The sequence below is a fragment of the Pleurodeles waltl genome, chromosome 1_1, assembly GCF_031143425.1.
Source record: "Pleurodeles waltl isolate 20211129_DDA chromosome 1_1, aPleWal1.hap1.20221129, whole genome shotgun sequence".
Taxonomy (NCBI): Eukaryota; Metazoa; Chordata; class Amphibia; order Caudata; family Salamandridae; genus Pleurodeles; species Pleurodeles waltl.
This window is the reverse complement of record NC_090436.1, coordinates 199,778,752-199,802,265: the sequence shown is the minus strand read 5'-3', so window position 1 is coordinate 199,802,265 and position 23,514 is coordinate 199,778,752. Positions and strand designations below refer to the sequence as shown.

The 23,514-nt window shown below is 42.7% G+C and overlaps 1 protein-coding gene across 1 annotated transcript in view; it reads left to right on the top strand.

Moving 5' to 3' along the window:
• Nucleotides 1-20,369, top strand: part of SLC45A2 (solute carrier family 45 member 2) — a 323,571-nt gene extending 303,202 nt beyond the window's left edge. Inside the window, exon 7 of the mRNA XM_069220574.1 lies at nucleotides 20,124-20,369. Coding sequence (XP_069076675.1) covers nucleotides 20,124-20,348 — 225 coding nt within the window. The 3' untranslated portion in view covers nucleotides 20,349-20,369. The remainder of the gene's footprint in view (nucleotides 1-20,123) is intronic.
• Nucleotides 20,370-23,514: the final 3,145 nt, after the last annotated feature.

The window sequence follows — 23,514 nt, the reverse complement described above, 5'->3', positions numbered from 1 at the left end:
ATTCCGCAGCAACCACAACACTGAAACCACACTGATCGCCGCCACCGACGATATCAGGACCATACTGGACAACGGCAAAGAAGCGGCCCTCATCCTCCTGGACCTCTGAGCCGTATTCAACACCGTCTGCCACCACACCCTAGGCACACGCCTCAAGGATGCAGGAATCTGCGACAGAGCCCTGGACTGGATCACCTCCTTCCTCGCCGGCAGAACTCAGAGAGTCCGCCTCCTTCCATTCCGCTCTGAAGCCACCAAAATAGTCTGTGGCGTACACCAGGGTTCATCCCTCAGCCCGACCCTCTTTAACGTCTACATGGCTCCACTTGCTAACCTCACCCGATCTCACAACCTCAACATCATCTCATATGCCGACAACACCCAACTGATTCTCTCCCTCACCAAGGACCCCGCCACCGCCAAGACCAACCTCCACGAAGGAATGAAGGTCATCGATGAATGGATGAACAACTGCCTGAAACTGAATTCCGCCAAGACTGAGGTCCTCATCTTTGGCTCTACCCCCTCCGCTTGGGACGACTCCTGGTGGCCTGCCATACTGGGAACCGCACCAACACCCACCGACCACGCACGCAACCTGGGATTCATACTAGGCTCTTCACTATCAATGACCCAGCAAGTCAGCGCCATCACCTTCTCCTGCTTCAATACCCTCCGCATGCTTCGGAAGACCTACGAGTGGATCCCCGCGGAAACAAGAAGAACGGTCATCCAAGCCCTCGTGAGCAGCAAGCTGGGCTACGGCAATGGCCTCTAAGCAGGAACCGCGGCCAAACTTCAGAAAAGACTGCAACGCATCCAGAACGCCTCAGCACGTGTCATCCTGGACATCCCCCGCCACTGCCACATCACAGCCCACCTGAGCTTCCTACACTGGCTCCCCATCAACAAGCAAATCATGTTCAAACTCCTCCCACACTCACAAGGCACTGCACAACACCGAACGACTCTCCTTCTACACCCAGAGCCAACAGGTTCGCTCTGCCAACCTTGCCCGCGTCACTGTCCCACGCATCTGCAGAACAACTGCCGGGGGCAGATCGTTCTCCCACCTCTCTGCCAAGACATGGAACACTCTTAACACTCACCTGCGTCAGACTAAGGACCTACTTACCTTCAGGAGGCATCTCAAGACATGGCTGTTCGAGCAGTAGCAACCACCCCCGCACCCTCAGCACCTTAAGACCCTCACGGGTCAGTAGTGCGCTTATCAAATCCTATGATTGATTGAATGATTGATTGATTGATTGGCATTTGGAATGTATTTATTTATTCCATTCATTATGAGCCCGCCTTACTTATTTATTGACTATCCCTCTTTTGACATATTTCCCAGTTCTCTACTCATACCATGGGATGCACTGAAAGAAAGAAAACAATAACAACAGTTGTGTAGTAGACCTATTAGATCTGCTTTACAACCATGCTTTCTTAGATCCTAATATAGATAACCCTGCTCATCAGTTCATGAATACACTCTGTGGAGCTCTGTACCACTGGTGATCCAAGGGCGTGCTATTTACCTGTCAGTTTCTGAAGCACCTTAAAGGGGTCATCCAGTGTAAAGGAAAAAATGAACACTTTTCTTGTCCCAGTCTTTCATCTGTAACAACTACCAACGATAGGTATTTTAGAATGTTTGTTTGTGTCAGCTTGGGTTTTGAGATCTACTGTAGCATAATTTGTTGGATGATACTTGTAAAATGTGGATGTTAAATAAGAGTAACCTCTGAGTACTCCTGCAGTAAGTCTCTATTCGATATGGCGCTAAGAGGTCATTGTAAATGGATACATTACTCACAATAAATGGTTGTGACAAAAATCTCTTCTAAGTCAAAACCTAAAAAGACCAAAAAGCTAACATTGTGGTATAAATTGTTTATGAAAACCAGCGTAATTCACAATTTGCTGAGAACATTTGGAGCTTCTTTAAGGACTTGTAGAACCCATGCCCCGGGGCTAAATAAATTATTCTGGGAAGGGGACTGTGTTGCTCCACTCCTCGGGCCACAGGGAAGCCATGAAGACCATCCATCCTTGGGCTGGTATTTTAATAGGGGGAGGGGTGCAAGAGGCCTCCCTCTTTAAGGAATACAGCGGCTCATGGGACCCTACCCCTGTGGACCACATCGCTCAGGATACTGCTGTTCCCTGCCCAGGAGAGTGTGAGCAGGAAATAAAATGTACTTCCCTGCCAACATTCTCCCAGGCAAGGAACACCGCTTTGTTACCACCTGGCAGGAGCAGATAAAAGCTGCTTCTGCCCGGGTGGGAACAATGTGACACAGAATGGCTGTTGGCTGGGAAGCCAGCAGGGGCCACTGGGAGCTCCATCCAATGGCTGGCAATGATAGGCATGTTGTGGCTGCACCTGCTTGGCACTCGGTGGAAATAATATTCACTGATGAAAACTCTGTGAACGGCAAAGGCACAAGTTAGTTAATTTAAGGCAAAAGTTAGTTATTTTAGGGCACAAGATAGTTACTTGAGATAACTATGGTGAATTTCAGTGGTTTTGCTCGTTTAAAACGGTTTAACTGACATGTTCACCTTACTGTTCAGTTCCTTTAACCTTTGTTTTATATATATATCATCTCTCTCCAAAAGGAACAATATTCACCAGAGTTATTTTGACAGTTTTACTGTTGTCTGAAAACTCCTGGAAACACAAACGAATCTGCAGTGTGTACTTCTAAACAACCCATAAGTTATTTTGAAACAGAGAGCCACCGAGCTCTTCACTGGTTGCCCCCTAGTGTATGTTATATCCAGTACCTTATTGAGATTATCATCTTGTATGTTGTTCTAGTGCCACATCATTTTAGGCAAAACTAGCGTCAGACCTCAGTGAGTTAATTCAGAGTAAATGACCTGTGGTTCTCATTTTAGATCTCATTGTAACATGGGATTCTGGAAATTACACCTATTCAGAAATCATTGATGATCCAGTCAATATTAATATTACTAGACTGAATAGTAGTTGCATGCAAGTCTATGTCTTCTAAAAGGAACAGGAAGGTGTTGGAGAACTATTACTGAATTATTGTCACAGTCGTCTAAAAATGGTCGCCAGATTGTATTAAATAATTAAATATCCAGTTTATCATTGATTTTGTTGACATGCTTGGAAATTACATTCCTGGACAGTTTGTTATCCGTCCATTGTACGCGGGCACTGTTTTGTGCAATAAATGATGCAAGATGCTGTTCTGCGTTGCAGCAAGAGACATTCTATCTATGTTTCTTATTTTAAAGAGATTCTGAATATATCTGTGACATCATGCAGGATTGTCAAGTGTACAGATGGGGGAATGTTAAGTCCATTGGTGTGCCAACATATCTCTTACCACATGCCAATGTTTTTTCAGTAATGGGGCAGTGCCATAAGCTATGTAACAAGTCTGGTTGGGCACACCTCCAGCATATTGAGTGTCTGAGGAGGTCTGCTCAAAATTTTTCCATGGTGACCTGTGTAGTATTTTGAAGTAAAGATAATTGATCTTCATTTCCTAACTACCCTATGACAGTGCAGTATGTTTTGACAAATTGCCAAGGGTGTGTTCATGTTTAAGTATCAATTGCCAAAGCTATGTCACAGACTTTTTAGTAGTAATAGAGAATGTCTTATAATAAAAGTACTGTGATATCCATATATGGTACCCCTGAAATTACCCATGTTCTGAGATAACTTCCTTCAAGCGATTCCATTAGATGCATCTGGGGGAGGGTCTCGGAAGTTCCTTCGGCAGTTTGAGGTATTGCCCTTTTTCTGCCCTGTTTGTCCGTTTATTTCGAAATAATTTTCTGCATAATTAAGCCAACACTTGTGCACAACTCGAGTGGTCGTGTCTGTTTTATATTTCTACACGTTAAAAGCAAATGGAACGTCTAACTATGATTGTGACGAACCTGTGGATGACAATAAGCGCGTACTCAGATTTTGTTGTTTGTAGTAAGTATTATTGGGCACACTTCCTCTTGCTTTGTATTTTGTTGTTCGATAATTCAATAAAGATTACTCTCTAAAAAGTGTAAAGCAGCTAAATTATTTTAACACATTCAAGGTGTACTTTGGTGAAATTTAGGACTGTTTGGCAGATTTGCAGAACTACGTATGTAAATATCTCTGATGCGTTTCAGATCTACCTTCATTTCACCCAACCCTACCTTTGTTAGGTCTGCATGTTTTTCAGCATTTTCACATGTATGGATTCCATTTTTTTAAACATCATTTTCCTTCAAAGGTCTTTCCTCGGTGCACATTTGAAAGGGGCGAACGTAGTGCTCTTCCCTGATTTACTGATTTAGGTGCATCTGAATCATTCAAGTGTTAGTTTGGAAGTGCAGGTTCCACGTGGCCATACCATTGCAAACTTTAATAAATGCCCTTAAAGGTATGCTTGTGTGGGTGTTTGTTATAATGTGTGTTTTATGAATAGAATCTTTGTAGATTGTCATGGGAACCAATGAGCTGGCTGAGGTGGAGGTCACATCTGTTACTGGAACTGAAAATAAACTAACTACGAAATCATCTCTGTGCCAGTGTCGTCCTTCACATAAATTTGGCGACGAGTTTGAGCCAGCTTTTCAGTGAAGGAGTGGTGTGATCTCTATCTCGAAGGAAGGAAAGCACTGTGTAAGGAACATTGGAATCTTAATCTGATGTTATCCAGAGACTTCGCCGATCAGCTGGTTTCAGATGTGAGATGGCAGACAGACATCGTGTAAGATTTGTGTGCTGAGTTGTCTCTGGATCAGCAGCTGCTTTCCATCAGACTTTGTGTTTGGGAGCCAAGGAGGTCGTGTAAGCGCAAGGCTAACTATTGCGGTCAGTGTCTTGTTTACAGTTTTGTTAACTGGGCCAGTGTGGAGGTCTGTGGTGCAAGTCATCATATCTTACATATCAACGGTTGATACGGGCACGCGCAGCTTTAACTCAAACATTGGTGGAACACTCGTGCCACAAAAGCAAGCAAAAGCACGTGGAGCTCAAAGTCACCTTGGTGCCATACAGCAAACAAAAGCGCGTGGGAGCGCGGTGTCACCTTGGTGCCATACAGCAAACAAAAGCGCGTGGGAGCGCAACGCAACCTTGGTGCCACACGGCAAGCAGAAGCGCGTGGGAGCGAAATCTCACCTGAGTGCCGCACACAGCAAGCGAAAGTGTGTAGGAGCGCAGCGTCATCTTGGTAACCCTGCAGTTCAGAGTGCGCAGGAACACAATTTTGTTTAGCAGTCAGTTCTTTCCGGCATCTGTCTAAGGACTACTTCAGGTATGCAAGCACTAGAGGAAAGGCCGTTCTGATGCTCACACCGACACCTAAGACAGCATATACTGAGCTAATACTCAGTCTTTATATTGATTTTTGGGATCATTTTCTTTGCTCTTTTGGCAGCACCCTGAACTAATTCCGTACCTGTTGCCATGATGGGGACCCTCTGCGATGTGCACGCATGTTACTGAAACGTTTCTGATCTTTGTGTTGTTTTTTTTTTTCTTCATGCTTTCTTGGCACTAACAGTACTTTGCAGAGACAGTGCACTAGTGGGGGGGCAATTGGTGTTGGCGTATTTCATTAAGTTTTAATATATATATTATTGCTATAGATATATGTTTATATGATATTCGTCATTGAACAATAACAACATGGATTTACAAGACATTGCACCACCACCTCTGTTCTTACCCCAACCGGGTGAGCCGTCACTTGAGTGGGAAGAATGGTTAGATGTTTTTGATAATTATTTAGAGGCAATTGATGGGCGTAATTTTTCCCTGGGGCGAAAAAAAGCGATTTTATTAAATGCTTTGGGTAAGGAAGGACAACACATTTTTAAGTACCTACCTCCGTTACCCATTCATGAAGATCAACCTGATGTGGATGTTTATGCTGATGCACGTAAGCGCTTAGAAATCAGATTTGCAAAGGGTCGCAATATAGTAATTAGGCGAAATAAATTTTATACCCAGCCACAACGTCCAGGGGAGTCGATCGATGATTTTGTCACCAGGTTAAGAGAATTGTCGCTAAAATGCCAGTTTGGTCCAATGACTGAAGAGATGATACGTGACCAACTTATAGTACAGTGTAACAGTCGTAAGATACAAGAGAGATGGTGGGCTGCGAAAAATCCTACGTTGAAAGATGCCATTGAGATAGCTAAAGTAATTGAAGAATCTGAGTACTGCATGAGAGTGATGGATAAGAGGGAAGAGAAAATTGGAGTGTCAGTTATTGGTTAGCATACAGACAGTGAAGCTATGGGTAGCAAAGGTGGGGCAAGTGCGTGTAAAAGCAGTAAAGGTGGTCAGAATGTGAGAGTAATTGGTAAGGGATGCAACAACTCTGGCAGCTATAGTCACAGTACCGGGGTGAGAAACTGTTTTGCGAAAGGATTGTAGGAAGTGTGGGCAAAAAGGACATTTTGCAAGGATGTGTCGAGGGATTGCAAAGACGAAGGTAGCAGTGTTATCAGAAGAACCAGATGAGGCTTTGAGTATGTGTGCGGACAGAGTATTGATTGTTGGGCAACAAGACAATAGGAGACAAAGACCTACAGCTGAATTTCTTATAAAGGGAGTGAAAATTCATTTAATGGTTGACTCGGGGTCTTTATACACCATCATACCAAAGAAATTGTTCATGTCTAATTGGCCTGATGTCAAGTTGTTGCCAAAAGACATCAACCCTGGTTGGGTATCAGGGTGAAGAAATCGATATTGTAGGCTATATGGTAGCTGACATCATCTTTGGTGAAAGGGTGGTTGAGGGAAGAGTATATGTGGCGGAATCAGGTCCACCGATTCTCGGGTGGGCTCATCAATATGACTTACACATTGTCATAAATCCACGTGCGCAGAATCCCGTTATGGTAGTACAGGAAGTGATGTTGAAAGACATTATCAGGGGTGCGGAGAATGTGTTTCGTGAAGAAATGGGTGAACTCAAAGGGTATGTGCACAAGATTAAATTGAAACAAGGGGTGATGCCAATCCAGCATAAGGTTAGAAGGGTACCTATTGTGGTTAGGGAGGAAGTTAACAAATTATTGCGAGAAATGTTGAAAAATGGGGTAATTGAGCCAGTGGAGACTTCAGAGTGGATTTCTCCGGTTGTAATTACTCGCAAAGCTGATAACAAGTTGAGATTTTGCGTAGACTTGAGGAGCTTGAACCAATGTGTAGTTGCAGATAATTTTCCCCTTCCCAACATAAATGAACTTTTGACTCTACTGAAGGGTGGTAAATTTTTCACAAAATTAGATCTGAAACATGCTTATCATCAAGTCAAATTGCACAATGATTCTAAACCTCTTACACCTTTCATAACCATGGAAGGCACGTTCCAATTTACCCGAATGCCTTTTGGGTTATGTTCGGCGGCCAGTGTGTTTCAGAGAGTAATGAGTGAGGTACTCCGTGATTTAGAATGTGTCATTTACTTCCAGGATGATATTTTAATCTTTGGAGACACAGTCGAGAATCATAATTTCACCTTAAAACAGGTCCTTGACAGAATTTCTAATGCTGGGTTGACATTGAGGAAAGAGAAATGTGTGTTCTTGGTCAGGGAGATAGAATGTCTTGGGCATACCCTCTTGGGTGATGGTATCAAGCCTAAGAGTAACGTATTAGATGCTATTAGGTTGGCTCCACCGCCTCAAGACAAAGATCAATTGAGGTCCTTTTTAGGAATGATAGAGTATTATTCAAAATTTGTGAAGAATTTTGCTTCTAAGACGGATGTACTGAAAATGTTATTGAGGAAGGGTGTAAGATTTTTGTGGTCTAACACGCAACAAGAGTGTTTTGAGGCCATAAAGGAGGAGGTGTGTGCTGCTGGCATACTGACCCCTTTTGATACAGGGAAGAGATCAGTAATTACTGTGGATGCGAGTGCATACGGTATAGGAGCAGTGTTTGCGCAGATACATCCAACAGATGAAAAGACCGTTGCATTTGCTTCGCGTTCCTTAACAAATTCTGAGCGCAATTATTCCGTTATTGAGAGGGAAGCTTTGGCTGCAGCTTGGGGTATGGAGTACTTCAGAGTTTACATATGGGGAACGCGAGTGACATTACGTTCGGACCACAAACCTTTGATGAAGATTTTGTCTTCTGGTGGGGCTGGCAAGGGTTCGGCAAGACTGGCTCGGTTAGCAGCTAGATTACAGGAATACATTTATGTTCTAGAATACGTACCTGGGTGGAAGAATGTGCAGGCAGACTGCCTATCACGTTTACCTTTGGATTGGAAGTCGGTTGACGAAGAAGGCGTGTTAAAGTATGAGAGTGAAGGGGCAGTTGCAAGTGTTTGTGATGTAGTACACTGGACCTTGGGGGCTGTGAGTAAAGAGGAGTGGGAACAAGCGATGACACATGATGAAGTGTTGAAGGGAGTACTCAAGATGATAGTGGAAGGAGGAAGGAGAGAAAGTACGTTACCCACAGCTCTTAGGCCATTTGGGAAAGTTTTGGATGAATTGTCTATTTTAGACAGCAAAGTTTTGGTACGGGGAGAAAGGTTAATACCCCCGTTAGGTGTCAGGAAAAAGTTATTTGATATTGCCCACAAAGGACATTTAGGGCAACCTATGTCAAAAAAGCGTCTCAGAGCTGAGTTTTGGTGGCCAGGAATGGACGATGATGTAGTAAACTGGGTAGAGAGGTGTTCTGAGTGCATTGAAAGTGAGAAAAGGTTGAAGGTGGGTAAGCAAATCCATGTGTGGGACCATGCAGGATCCAGGCATAGCGTGGCACACAGTCTGTGGTGATTTTATTGGTCCAATTGCAGGTGTGAATCACAATCAGAGGTTTGCTTTTGTCTTGGTTGATCTGAATACCAAGTGGCTAGTCGTGAAGTTCATGGCGGAAGTGACAACTGCTTCTACAATAAAGATATTATCTGAAATCTTTGGTGAGGAAGGTTACCCAGACTGTCTTGTCACCGATAACGGTACTCAACTTACGTCACATCGTATGAAACAATTTTTAAGTGCGTGCGGCGTGAAACATGCACGCACTTCTCTTTATAATCCTCAAGGTAACGGTGCAGTAGAAAGGGCTAATAGGATGGTTAAGGGAGCCATTCAACTAGCCTTGGTGAATAGACTATGTGTAGGGAAGGTCGTGAGTGATTTAGTGTGGGCATATCGGACTACGGAGAACAACACACTTGTACCTTCGCCTTTTGAGTTAATGCGTGGTCGGAAGCCTAGTACCAAGTTGACACCGTTTTGGTTAAAAGCTTTATTGGAAGGGAATGGAGGTGTGCAGGAATGCCAACAGGGAGCAAGAAAACACAGTAACAAAATTGTCCCTGGCGATTGGGTAAAAATAAAATCTGGACGATGTATTGGAGGATTAAACAAGTTTCGAGGGCCGTTTAATGTTAAGGATATTGGGAGATGGCACGTTGTGTTGGAAAATGGTGAAAAGTGGAATCTTAGGAGGGTAGCTAGATTTGGTGTGCAGGGCTCGAAGTACGGTACACAGAGGAGTGAATGTGAGGGGTCTATGTTGATGGAGGATGAAGGTGTGCTCTCAGAAAGTCAGAGTTATAGAAAAGAGGGTGAGTCAGGCTCTCTAACATTTGATGATGAGACCGCTAGGTCCATAGTTGGAGCACCGAAGAATTTGGACAAAAGTGGGATATCAACTTCTCGGAGTTCAGAAGATGAGCGTGTGACAATCTCTCAAACATCAGAGGTTGAGTCTCCCCAGAATATTCCGGAGTTTGAACAGAGTCCTGGGGAGGGTCGTTTGCATTCGAAGAAGCAGAGACAAAGGCGTCCTCCTTTATACTTAAAAGATTATGTAAAGTAGTCCTGTTTTAAGTTATGTCTATCATAAGTCAAGTTTCAATCTAACTTTGTTTTGTTTTGGATAAGTTATAGTAACCTTTAAGTTGAGAACCAAGAGGGGTGGGGGGCTTTTATATAAAGGAGGAGGATATGTTATAATGTGTGTTTTATGAATAGAATCTTTGTAGATTGTCATGGGAACCGTGACATTCCGCCTCAGACGGTTACTGGGAGCTGGCTGAGGTGGAGGTCACATCTGTTACTGGAACTGAAAATAAACTAACTACAAAATCATCTCTGTGCCAGTGCCGTCCTTCACAACAGTGTTCACCTGATTTCCTGGGCTACTGGAATTTCTGCGTGTATAAATTTTAACTATTTATACAAAGTGACTTTGTGGATCACCTGTCAATTTTCAGGTGGAGTTACAGACTTTTCTGTGCGTAACTCAATCTTAAACATGGAAAAAACTACGTTAATATGGCTCTAAATCTTCATAATTAATTCAGAACAGTTTTAATTTTCATGGTCAGTAAGGTCCAAATTTAATGAAAGCAGCTACGTAAAAACAAGCATTGGCAAAGGCAATAGGTCTAGTGCAGTCCGCAATCATTTTGGAAATTCTTGTTTTGTTTTATGGTTTTTACAAAACTTAATTGTTCAGTAAGCTGCTGGGTGTTCATCAATCTAAAAAAAAAAAAAGAAAAAAATTGTTTAAAGGCATGAATGTTTTTTGATTCCCGAAAAAGCTCCCATTACCTAGTACTTTTTTGGCACTGAAGGGAACTAATTTGTGTGTGGAGATGCTCTTTGTGAAAGAGCAGCATGCCGTAAGTCATAGTGAAGTCAGCCAGTGGCTGAAGTGTGCTGACACATTGCCCCTTAGTGTATGTTTGAGTGGGCTGGAGAAAAAGATCTTGGCTAACATAGAACTAAAATAAAGGAAGGGAGGAAAGAAGAAAGGAAAGAAAGAAGTATAGAAAAGGGAGATAAGAAAGAAAGAAGCAATGCTAGAAAGATGGAAAGAACAAAGGAAAGAAAGAAAAAAAACAAAGACCGGAAAACAGAGACAAAGAGAAATGAAGGAAGGAATGATGGAAATAAAGGCAAGAGAGAAAAAAGAAGGGAAGACAGGAAGAAGGAAAGAAGTAAAAAAAATTGTTACAAGTGCTGGAATTAAACATGATAAAAGATGGTTTTCATCCTGGCAAACAAATTGTTACAGAACCATTGGTGAAATGAATTAAACGTGTCCTGAATAATTGTGTGCCTATTAATTCACATGTATGGTACGTAAGCTTTCAGTTTGTGTACTGCATGCAGAGTAAAAAGAGGAACTTAATACATTAGAGTTTGAAATCAGATAAACAAAAGACATTCCAAAAGGAATGTACAACAACATTGGCAGGAGATAGGAACTAAACTATGACCTGTGCTCACATTGGCAGGAGATAAGAACATTAGCAGGAGATAGGAACATTGGCAGAAGATAGGAAGTTAGCTGAGCTGTGGCCTTTGCACACATCTATCTGTTCTAAGGCGCCCTGCTTTCACCTCAGGCTCTAAACAGAAAGGCAGTACTAAAGTAATTATAATCAAAAACACTGGCAGTGACGAGAACTACTTTCTGTGCAGATGGGATGTGTTAGAAATGCGGTCTTTTGTTGGCAGTCAGGTTTCCCCCTGTCCAAGCAAGGACCCTCACTCTAGTCAGGGTAAAAGAGAATCACCCTCAGCTAACCCCTGCTTACCCCCTTGGTAGCTTGGCACGAGCAGTAGGCTTAACTTCAGAGTGCTAGGTGTAAAGTATTTGTACCAACACACACAGTAACTTAATGAAAACACTACAAAATGACACTACACAGGTTTAGAAAAATAGTAAATATTTATTTAAACAAAACAAGACCAAAACGAGAAAAATACACAAGTCAAGTTATCACAAAAAAACTAAAAAGTGTCTTCATGTAGTTTTAAACACAACACTAGCGCTGCTAGCATGAAAATGTACCTGGTACGTGTCAAAAATAACCCACTCACGAGTGAGACCTTGCATCATTTCCCCCTTCTGTCGAGTCGGCGTGCGTCAGTTCCTTTCTCTGCAGGAGGGCGATGCGACGATTCGGTCCGCACACGGGTCCGGTCAGGCTTTGCATTGTTTTTGCACGCACAGCGATGGTTTGCGTCAGAAATTCAGCCCCTCGAAGATCCGAAAACCACGCAGCCTAGGTTACTATCTCCCAGTCTCTGTCTGTGATTCTGCGCGCCATTTCTCCAACTCTGTGTGTCATTTCTTTGGTTCTTTGGTTGCGTTGCAGGCGAGCGTCGATTTTCAGCTGTGAAGCCGGCGGTGCGTCTATTTTCCAACCACAGATCGGAGTCGCGTCAATCTTTTCCCCGCACAGCATCCTGTCTGTGGATTTCTTCCTCTTAGGCTGCCAGCTTCTCCTTTCAGGGTCCGAGGAACTGGATGGGCACCACAGGACAGAGTAGGAGCCTCTCAAGAGACTCCAGGTGCTGGCAGAGAGAAGTCTTTGCTGTCCCTGAGACTTCAAACAACAGGATGCAAGCTCTAAATCAAGCCCTTGGAGATCTTCTTCGAGCAGGAATATACCACAAAGTCCAGTCTTTGTCCCCTAGCACAGACAGAAGCAGCAACTACAGGTTAGCTCCACAACGCACAGTCAGAGGCAGGGCAGCTCTTCTTCCTCTGCTCTTCAGCTCTTCTCCAGGCAGAGGTTCCTCTTGGTTTCCAGAAGTGTTCTAAAGTCTGTGGGTTTGGGTGTCCTTCTTATACCCATTTTCTCCTTTGAAGTAGGCCTACTTCAAAGCAAACTCTCTTTTGAACTTGAAATCCTGCCTTGCCCATGCCAGGCCCCAGGCACTCACCAGGAGGGTTGAGACTGCATTGTGTGAGGGCAAGGCACAGCCCTTTCAGGTGTGAGTGACCACTCCTCCCCTCCCTCCTTGCACAGATAGCTCATCAGGAAATGCAGACTACACCCTAGCTCCCTTTGTGTCACTGTCTAGTGTGAGGTGCAACCATCCCAACTGTTAAACTGACCCATACAGGGAATCCACAAACAGGCAGAGTCACAGAAATGGTATAAGCAAGAAAATGCTCACTTTCTAAAAGTGGCATTTTCAAACACACAATCTTAAAATCAACTTTACAAAAAGATGTATTTTTAAATTGTGAGCCCAGCGACCCCAAACTCCACGTCCATCCGCTCCCGAAGGGAATCTACACTTTAATCAGATTTAAAGGTAGCCCCCATGTTAACCTATGAGAGGGACACGCCTTGCAACAGTGAAAAACGAATTTACCAATATTTCACTGTTAGGACATATAAAACACATTACTATATGTCCTACCTTATCCATACACTGCACCCTGCCCTTGGGGCTACCTAGGGCCTACCTTAGGGGTGTCTAAGAAAAGGGAAGGTTTAGGCCTGGTGAGTGGGTACACTTGCCAAGTCGAATTTACTGTTAAAACTGCACACACACACACTGCAGTGGCAGGTCTGAGACTTGATTGCAGAGCTACGTATGTGGTTGGCACAACCAGTGCTGCAGGCCCACTAGTAGCATTTAATTTACAGGCCCTGGGCACCTCTAGTGCACTATACTAGGAATTTACTAATTATTCAAATATGCCAATAATGGATAAGCTAATTACATACACATTTTTGTAAAGGAGCACTTGCACTTTAGCACTGGTTAGCAGTGGTAAAGTGCCCAGAGGAACAAAAACAGAGTTCAGCACACATCAACAACCTGGGAAACAGAGGCACAAAGTTAAGGGAGACCATTCCAAGGATGAAAAGTCTAACAGGATGATTGTGAGAGAGGAAAATGCAGTAAATCAAAGTGAAGGTAACCAGTGTCTTCAGTAGACTGACCCATTGCCCCATACTCTAATTCCAGACTTAAAAATAACACGGTTTGATAGTGCAGCTCTGATAGAGGTGCTAATGTTTAAGTTACTTGCTCGTCATTATTAGTAGAATTGCAGTCAGCACATTTTGTATAACTAAGCGATGGCAATTGTATTATCACCGGCAGTTCAGGATTGTTTGACAGAGCTTAGATGTCACCATATGCTTAAACAAGCTTGCATATGATTAAACAAGAAATAGTATACATTTTATAGCACAATGCGGATGGTGTATGTCAATGTAAACATTTTGCAAAGTGTTTGTGGTAGGATTGCTAAAATCTCTCAGGCTCACAATGAAATCATTCATGACACTCGGGTGCAGAGCTCCTGACTGTTTCCTGTTCTCCCCAATCACTCCTGTGAATGTTTACCTTCCTTTTGTTGAAGAGGCTGAGGCTATAGTTGCTTGAGTTTGTTCAGCTCTTCCCCTTCTTACCTGTAGCAGGCTAGTAACCACCAATGTATGTTTTGTAGTTTATGCATTTATGTGAAGGTGCTTTTCTCCAGGCATTTGCCAGATAAAGTCCATTTGGTGGTAGGAGCTTGTTTGAAGTTTAGAGTTTTGAGTTATTATCTAAAGTGGAGGAGGAAAGATGCAAGTCAATTTGAGTTGGAATGGCATTCCACAACCATGGCGCATAGCAAGAGAAGGTTTGGCATCTGGTTTACTCCTACATGCGCTTCCTTTTCTCCAGTCTGGCAGTGCTTTTGCTTCTGTGTGGTAAATCCTCTTGCCTGTCTTGGATGCCAGCTTGATTAAAGTGTTATTATATACTTCTTTGTAGGTGGTGCAGCAGATCTTAAAGGATGTGTGTGAAAGATTATCTTTGAGCATTCAAACAGTGTTGTAAAATTTGTCAAGATGTTTATTGAGAAGAATTGCTACACGGAGAATCTTTGAAAGAGTGATCAGATGAATATGGCTTTGCCTCTGTTGAAGTGAGACCGGGCAAATGCCTGTATTTCTGTTCTGATGTCATCTTCATAGAGAAAAGTCTTCAACCTGTGAAGCATGAATGGCTTACACTCAACATTTTGGTCATGTTTGCAGTGTGCTCGTCTTTCAGCTAAGGGTTGAGTCAGTGTGAGAGTGCAAAGATTTGTTGGCTCCTTTCAACAAGTTGCAATGTAAAGCTGTTTATATTCATTATATTGAGCCATTTATGGTCTTGGTGCTGTTGGCTTACATTTATTGTTAGCACAAACTCTTATTTTAGCTAGTCTTTGTTTGAGGTAGGCCTAGTAGATTAAGGCTTGGAAGGTGATGAATTAGGCCTTCACTGTTGGCACTATGTTGGCTGGTTACCATCAGGTGGAGCTGAATATCAGCCACGTACCTAATTAATTCTTATTTCTTTCTGTACCAATAAGAACTCAGGTTGAAGTTCAATAGTCATAGACTGGAGAATTTGAGGAGACTGCATTTTGCTGAATTGACATGGACCCAGAGGAATTTATTTGACCAGCTGTTCTGTGTTTTCAATTATCATTTAAAAAACTGTCAGATAAATGTGAACTTGGTGTTCAGAGAAGATGTTGGACACATAGGAGTCTAGAAGGATGAGATGACATGGGTCATTATGGCATGTAATATGCAAGGCATAATTGATCACGTGCATGAGGGCTATCTGCATGCTGCAGCAAGTTCTCAATCCGAAATTGTAGTCCCCCAAAAGGGCATTAAATTTGACCATTTTAGAAGGTTTTTTTAATGAAAGCCTTCTTGATGATTTTTCCAAAGAATCGCATTTGTGTAATTGGTCAATAGTTTATACCTACATTTGAACTGGATTTCTCAAGGAGTTGCAGAATCTTCACATGTCAAACATTGGGTTTCTATTAATTCTTTATCTGTGAGTTATGAACATAAATAGTGCAGCCAAGAATGGATCTTCTGAACAGCCAATTTAATAGATAATGCTTTACAGAAAGTATGTTTTCTGGCAGTAGCCACATTGAATAACATGCTTAACTCATAATGTAGAGACAAAAGAGCCTTAGTTCAGAACTCCTGGAGCTGGTTGGATTCGGGAAGCAAAGAGGATGATTAAGATGAATTCTAGGAATGAAATCTGAATTCATAGGAGTGATTTGATACTAGAAGTTCTTGAGCTGGTAGTATCAGCAGCACTTTGATGCCTGCAAGATGAATGTTGACAGCAAGCAAAAGAACTGAATGTATCAGAAAAACTGACGGATAACAAAAAGAACACACAGAAGAGCCTCATCACTGAAAGGAATACAGTTGTTGGGATGGAAAAGTCATTCTTGTGGTAATAGATTTACATCCCTACCCTGAGTGCCTACCTGTACTGATTTCTGCATCCCTAATTCTGATTTTTATTTTTACTTAATCTGTTTTGGATGAGGAAAATTAGATAGATGGGAAGAAAAGGGAGAACAGAATAGATTAGATCTGGGTGTCATGTGATCAGGAGGTCATGACGGGTTATATGCCTTGCTGCATAAGTCAAACATTTGTTTTACAGTTTAGTTTTGTTTGTAAATGTTTGTTGATTAGACCATGCAAACTCCTCCCAAATCCACTGCCCCAGGGGACTGCACAAGAAATGTGGAGAGGAGCAGGGTAGTCCGGCCCAGAAAAGAGCCAAGACAATGTGGGTGAAGACCCACTCCCACACATGTACTTTTAGGTGTTTTTATGTCCTGGTAGGGGAAAAACTCTCAAATAAGTTTTTCACCATTTCAAGGCCTTATTCTCCCATAGGATAACATTGGATTACCTTATTTCATTTAATAAGTGGTAGCTTTTGATTGAGAGCAAGTAGGAAAGTCATGTTTGGTATCTGCGGAATAGCAATTTAAAATCCTGTTTGATTGTAAACTCAAATTGTAAGTAACAATTCTGAAAATACTTCTTTTAGATAGTTGACTTTTTCTTGTTCTAACCAATTGGTGCTTGAAGCCTGTCCTTGGCTCACATGACAAGGTGTAGGTGGCAGTTGTTTTTTGTGTATTCCTCCTACAGAGAATCTCAATAAAGGGCCTCAGTGTTGGCAGGATGGGAGTTGGCTCCGTCACCTACTACACTTGCATTTCAAAGGCACTGGCTCAACTCCCACACAATTTCACACTAGCCTATAGTGCCTCCGGACAGACTCGGTCCAGGGCAGGAAGGCAGAAAATTCCAGACTTCTGGAGTTTCTCCCTACAGAGATGTTTTGCCCACTTTAAAGTAAGCACGAGGTATTAAATGGGGACAATCAGACCCACTCTTCAGTACACTCTGGATATGTGGATACTGCAGAAGGACACCCTTCTGCCCTGCTGCTTGAGGCCTGCCCTGCTTGCCGAGAAGGATGACTGGTCCTGCACTTTTCATCCCAGGCTGAAATGATTCCAGTTCTGAGCTACAGCGACCCAACAAGCTCCAGAGGCATCTCTGCAAATGCCCTGGTGACCTGCTGCAACTGGAACTGCCTGAGCCTTGCTGGCTCTGCTGGAGGGGTTTCAGATCCCCAAGGAGCACCTACCAGGTAATGGACCCTTAGGGAGCCATCAGTTGACATCCTCCTTAAAGGAAACATTACAAAGACTGCAAGCGACAACTGGCAACGCAAGTTCTGCACTTTGCGCTACAGCATTAACAGGTCGTGGTGACACTAAAAGCGAATGTGCAGCAATGACCATCCTCAACACCAAGAGGATCTTCATGCTACAATGCCGACAATTTGCGATGCCTGGCCTGCTCTTCATACTACAACTACGACCATCCATGATGCTCTCGCTGCTCCTTGTGGCCTCCTCCTCTGTGAACAGAACACTTCATGCTGGACTTTAGAAGATAACTTTTACAGGAGGACTAACCTAGTCCCTGTATCTGGCCCAAGCTCCATCGCAGTTGGCCTGAACTTGTGACTTTCACCAGGTCTTGTATGACCAGATAACCCACAAGTGGCACTTTGAACTTTGAGGCACTATACTTACCTGACACCTTTCAAACTTTATATCTCTGTTCTACTGATTGGATTTTTGTTGTTTTAATGCCAAATAATTTATTAAAATGTACTCTATTTTTAAACTGGTTTGTGATTTTTCTTGTGTTGTGTTGTCACTTTATGACTGTTTGAGTGCTGCATACATACCTTACAAATTGCCTCTAAGTTACGCCTGACTGCTTTTGTGCCAAGCTACCAGAGGGTTAAACACAGGTTAATTTAGTGATTATTATTTTTTTGTGGTTGACCCGGACAATGATTGCAGCTGTTGCTTGAGTAAGGTTTTACTCTCTCCCCACCCCAACAAACAATCAGATTTCTCCGAGCCATCTTTAAAGCGTAGGCCGAAAAGTAGAAACAACTGGAGATTTCAAGGACCCATTTCAAAGTCAAGTAAGAACCATCCAGATCAATGGAGCAGCCATTCAGAGACACTGCAGGTCGATAGGTGTGACCTTCTTAAAGTTAGGCCCTCTATTTAAAATCATTGAGGAGGACATTTTATGAATAGGCAGCCCCACAGAATGGAATTGGGTAGCCATTTTAAAGTGAGGCTCACCATAACAAAGCAGATTGCAGCCATCTGGAAGTCAGACAACAAAGACTGAACACTGTTGTATGCAAAAAAAGCAAAAATCCAATAAACATTAGGAAAAAAGAAAAACACAATAGAAGAACCCGTTATAAGTAATGCAGCACTGTCCTCAACTTCGTGCACAGGCAGTAGAGTACACAAAGGTGCAACAAGGAAAGGTAAAGACACATTAAATATTAGGAAGTGTAAAGTACTATTCCAACAAAAAACTACTCACGGCTGCAGCATGCGGTGAAAGAAAGAGCTAAGCGAAAAGTCATGAGGGATTCTAATCAGAAGTCACCAGTAGCCCTTATAACCATACCCCAAGAATTAATTGGAAAGTGTATGCTGCACGCTGCAGTGACTAAAACACACGAGCCACTTGCAGGCTCTGTTAATTGACAGAAAAACAAACACAAAATGAGTGATGTACGTAGTGCAAACTGTAACTCCGGCAGGGTTGATTCCTCTCTCTCATCCTATTGAGGCATGTCAAGTGTATTTGAATTGAGTGATGTTAGAAATGGGGTCTTTGGATGGCAGTCAGGTTACCCCCTGTCCAAGCAAGGACCCTCACTCTAGTCAGGGTAAAAGAGAATCACCCTCAGCTAACCCCTGCTTACCCCTTTGGTAGCTTGGCAGAGCAGTAGGCTTAACTTCAGAGTGCTAGTAGTAAAGTATTTGTACCAACACACACAGTAACTTAATGAAAACACTACAAAATGACAACGCCAGTTTAGAAAAATGTATCTAAACAAAATAAGACCAAAACGACAAAAAGCCACAATGAACAAGTCATCAATTTAAAAATCAAAAAGGGTCTTTAAGCAGTTTCAAACACACACTAATGCTGTAAGCGTGAAAAAGTACCTTGGGTGCATCAAAAATAACCCCGCACAGTTGAGTGCGTATCAAAAAGGGCTTGCGATGCGTTTATTCCACATCACAAGCGGGACTTTGCGTTGTTTCTCCTTTCACTGAGTCGGGCACGTCATTTCTTCTCTCCACAGGAGCGCAATGCGTCGATCCGGTGAGCACTCTCGGATCTGGGCAGGTCTTGCGTTGTTTTTCCACACCCATCAGTACTTGTATCTATTATAGATAGGGGTATTGTGGTTATTCAGCTCAGGACCCATGAGGGGTCTAACATATTATGAAGGTGTCACCAAAGGTATTCCCATCTACCTGACTGCATATAATTCTAATTAATGCTTAGTATTTAGTAGAATGTGTATAATAAAAATGTTTTTCCTTTTTAATAAGAAAAAACACCTATTGGACAATGGTTTATTGAGTTTTGTTGCATACCAGCTGACTGAGGTACTTGACCACACCACCTCCCTTGAGTAGTACTTGGACTGCACTGCTTCCTTAACCTGAGAGAGTCAAGTGCTACAGAGGAGTTCCCAGTAAAGAGGTAGTTGCAGACTTATTACTTTTAAAGGACCCTGATCCTTCCCAACAAATAACCCAGTTTCTTACAAATATTATTTCAGCTCGTGCTAATTAGATGTGTGATAGTTTAATTTTTAGGTCATGTGTTGGACTTATAGTATGTTTGCTAATGAAGAGGGGCTACTGACCAACACACTTTTTCAAAAATGCGTGATGAGAGTAATATAAAAACAATCTCATTACTGCACACCAAAAACACCATGAGGTTCTCCAGTTTTATACATCAGGCTGAAGCTATAATTGAAATGTATTTCCACTTTCAAGCATTTTCTTCTTGTGCCGTCAGGTCTTTCATGGTTCAGTAGCTATTGGTCAAAATGTGTTTAGGCATTTTTTTCACTGGGTTTTTTCTTCTGTTTTTTTGCAGGAGCAAAATCAGGCGAATGGATTGATATCAGAACATACCCGTGGCAAGGGGATCGACTGCGCTGCCCTCACCACCATGGTTCAGCTGGCACAGATCATCGTTGGTGTAGCGCTGGGGCTCTTGGTCAGCATGGCAGGCAGTGTAGTTGTGGTTGTCATTTCGGCCTCTACCGTTGCATTGATAGGCTGCTGCTTTGTTGCTGTCTTTGTCAGATACGTCGAATAAAACAGAAAATCTATTAATTTTTTCATCTGTGATCTGTGCTACTTTGACTAGTCTTGCTCTGAAGAATCACTTTGTTTTCTTCATATTTTTTCTGATGTTTTCTTTCCAAATTACAAGGTGTTACAGGATGCAAAGATACATATTTTACCTAGGGATTATAAACACATATTGGATGAATTGTCATTCTATCATTCATTTCACTTGCTCATGAGTAAACTACTATCTCCTTACATAAAATACCAATGATTATATTTAGTTTTGATGTTTAGCAAAGTGTACATTTTCATATGGAACATTTTAGGAACCAGGGTTCCTTTTCATTTTACCCCCAAAAAAATAATATATAGATATATATATATATATATATATATATATATATACACTTACATAGAGGTTTTTTTTTTCAGGCAGCCATCTTCATCCATTGATCTGTTGTTGGTCATTCACATTTTTCCCCACCCAACACAGCATACAGTCTGGTACAGTAAATCACCCCACTTCATGCATTGGCCAACTTCACTGTGAGTGACAGCATTTTGCCCTTTCATGCGCAGTTCCTAGGCAAACAAAGTAGCTCCTTTTCTTTAGGGGACTCGTGAACCAGTGTGACCATTTTCGTCATTATTCATTATGTTTTTTAGCCAAACACGTATATCATCTGGCTTTCCAGTATTACAAAGGCCTTTGTATTCATGATGCATTTTTAGGGTTGTTCCTGTGGTAGTGTGTACTAGCGCATATGTCCTGCTTGAAAGACTCTGTTATCATCTGAAAAGGGCTTGGAGCCCGTCCATTGTTTACCATTTGTTGCCTTGTGTGGCACTCTTCCTAAAAGCCTCAGAATTGGCCACTGCACACTAGGCATAATTTCTGTTCATGCCTGTGGAGCAGGGACCAAGCACTGATTAATTCATCTTAATCAGTGCCCTTCCACTGCTCCAGACATGATTGAGGTTCTCCTTTTAACTTCCAGGGCCCTGGAAACAGAAAGTGTCTGACTGCAAAACCATGGTTAGCAGGGCAAACACAATTGAAAAGTTTTATTTTCTATAGTTAACTCTTTTTTTTATTGTTTTTCCAAGTCTTCTTTTCTCACTTTGTACTCAAGAATCATCTTGGTTTTGCTTGTGGGGTGCTGTTCTCAGAAGATGAGGATTATCTTGTTCTAAATATTGCAAAGTAACATTGTTTATTATGGGTAACTTCAGAAATTATGCTTTAACACATAATCCTGCAGTACACCCTATTCCACACTCCAATCCAAACCATTCCATCCCACCTCACCCCACAACAATTCACCCCATTCAATCCAGTTGACCCTAGACCAATCCAAACCACCCCACTCCAAACTACTCACCTAGATTCACTCCAATCCACCACTCTCCAGTCCTCCCAACCCACCCCACTCCAGTCTGCCCCACTCCAAAACAATTTGCCTCACGCCAGTCCAAAACAATCTGTCACAATTCAATCCAAAGCAATCTGCCCCACAGCAATCCACTGCCATCTAACCTACTCCAATCCAAAACAATGTGCCCGACTCCAATAAAAAACAATTGACATTACTCCAATCCAAAACAATCTGCCTCACTTCAATCTGCCCCACTCCAATCCAAAACAATCTCCCCGATTCCAATCTGCCCCACTCCAATCCAAAACAATCTGCTCCAATCCAAAACAATCTGCCCCACTGCAATCAAAATCAGTCTGTCCCACTGCAATATACACCAATCTGCCCACTCCAGTCCAAAACAATCTGCCGCACTCCAATCCAAACAATCCGCCCCACTCAAATCCAAAACATTCTGCCACACACCAATCAATTACAATCTGCCCCACTCCAATATAAAACAGTCTGCCACACTCCAACCTGCCCCATTCCAATCCAAAATAATCTCTCTCACTCCACTCTGTCCCACTCCAGTTTAAAGCGATCTGCCCCACTTCAATCTGCTCCATACCAATCTAGAATGATCTGCCCCACTCCAATCCAAAACAATCTCCCCGACTCCAATCTGCCCCACTCCAATCCAAAACAATCTGCCCCACTCCAATCCAAAACAATCTTCCCCACTGCAATCAAAATCAGTCTGTCCCACTGCAATATACACCAATCTGCCCACTCCAGTCCAAAACAATCTGCCGCACTCCAATCCAGACAATCTGCCCCACTCAAATCCAAAACATTCTGCCCCACACCAATCAATTACAGTCTGCCACACTCCAATCTGCCCCATTCCAATCCAAAATAATCTCCCTCACTCCATTCTGTCCCACTCCAGTTTAAAGCGATCTGCCCCACTTCAATCTGCCCCATACCAATCTAGAATGATCTGTCCCACTCCAATCCAAAACAAACTGTTCCACAGCAGTCCCAAAAAGTGTGCTGCATGCCAGTTGCAAACAATCTGGCCCACGCAAATCTGAAAAATCTGCCCAACTCCATTCCAAAACAATCTACTCTACTCCAATCTAAAACAATCTGTCCCACTGCAATCCAAAATAATCTTTCTCACTCTAATCCACTCCAGTCTGCCCCAGTCCAATCCAAAATAATCTTTCTCACTCAAATCGACTCCAGTCTACCCCACTCCAATCCAAAATAATCTTTCTCACTCAAATCCACTCCAGTCCGCCCCACTCCAATCCCAAACAATCCACCCTACTTCAATCCAAAACAATTTGCCCCACTCCAATCAAAAACAATCTGCCACACACCAATTCAAAACAATCTGTCCCACTCCAGTCCAAAGCAATCTGACTTACTCCATTCTGCCCCACTTCCATCCAAAACACCTAGCCCACTCCAATCCAAAACAATGTGCCCCCACTTCAATCCAAACCAATCTGCTGCACTCCAATACAAAACAATCTGCCCCACTCCAGAACAATTTGCCCCACTCAATCTGTCCCAATCCAAAACAATCTGTCCCACTTGAATCCAAAACAATCTTCCTCACTTCAATCTGCCCAACTCAGTCCCAAACAGTCTGCTCCCCAATCTGCCCCACACTAATCCAAAATAATTTGCCCCACTCCAATTCCAATCTGTCTCACTCAAATATCCCCATGCCAATCTAAAACAACATGCCCCAATTGATCTAAAATAATCTGCTCACTCCAATCTAAAAATAAACTGACCCACTCCAATCAAAAACTATCTGCC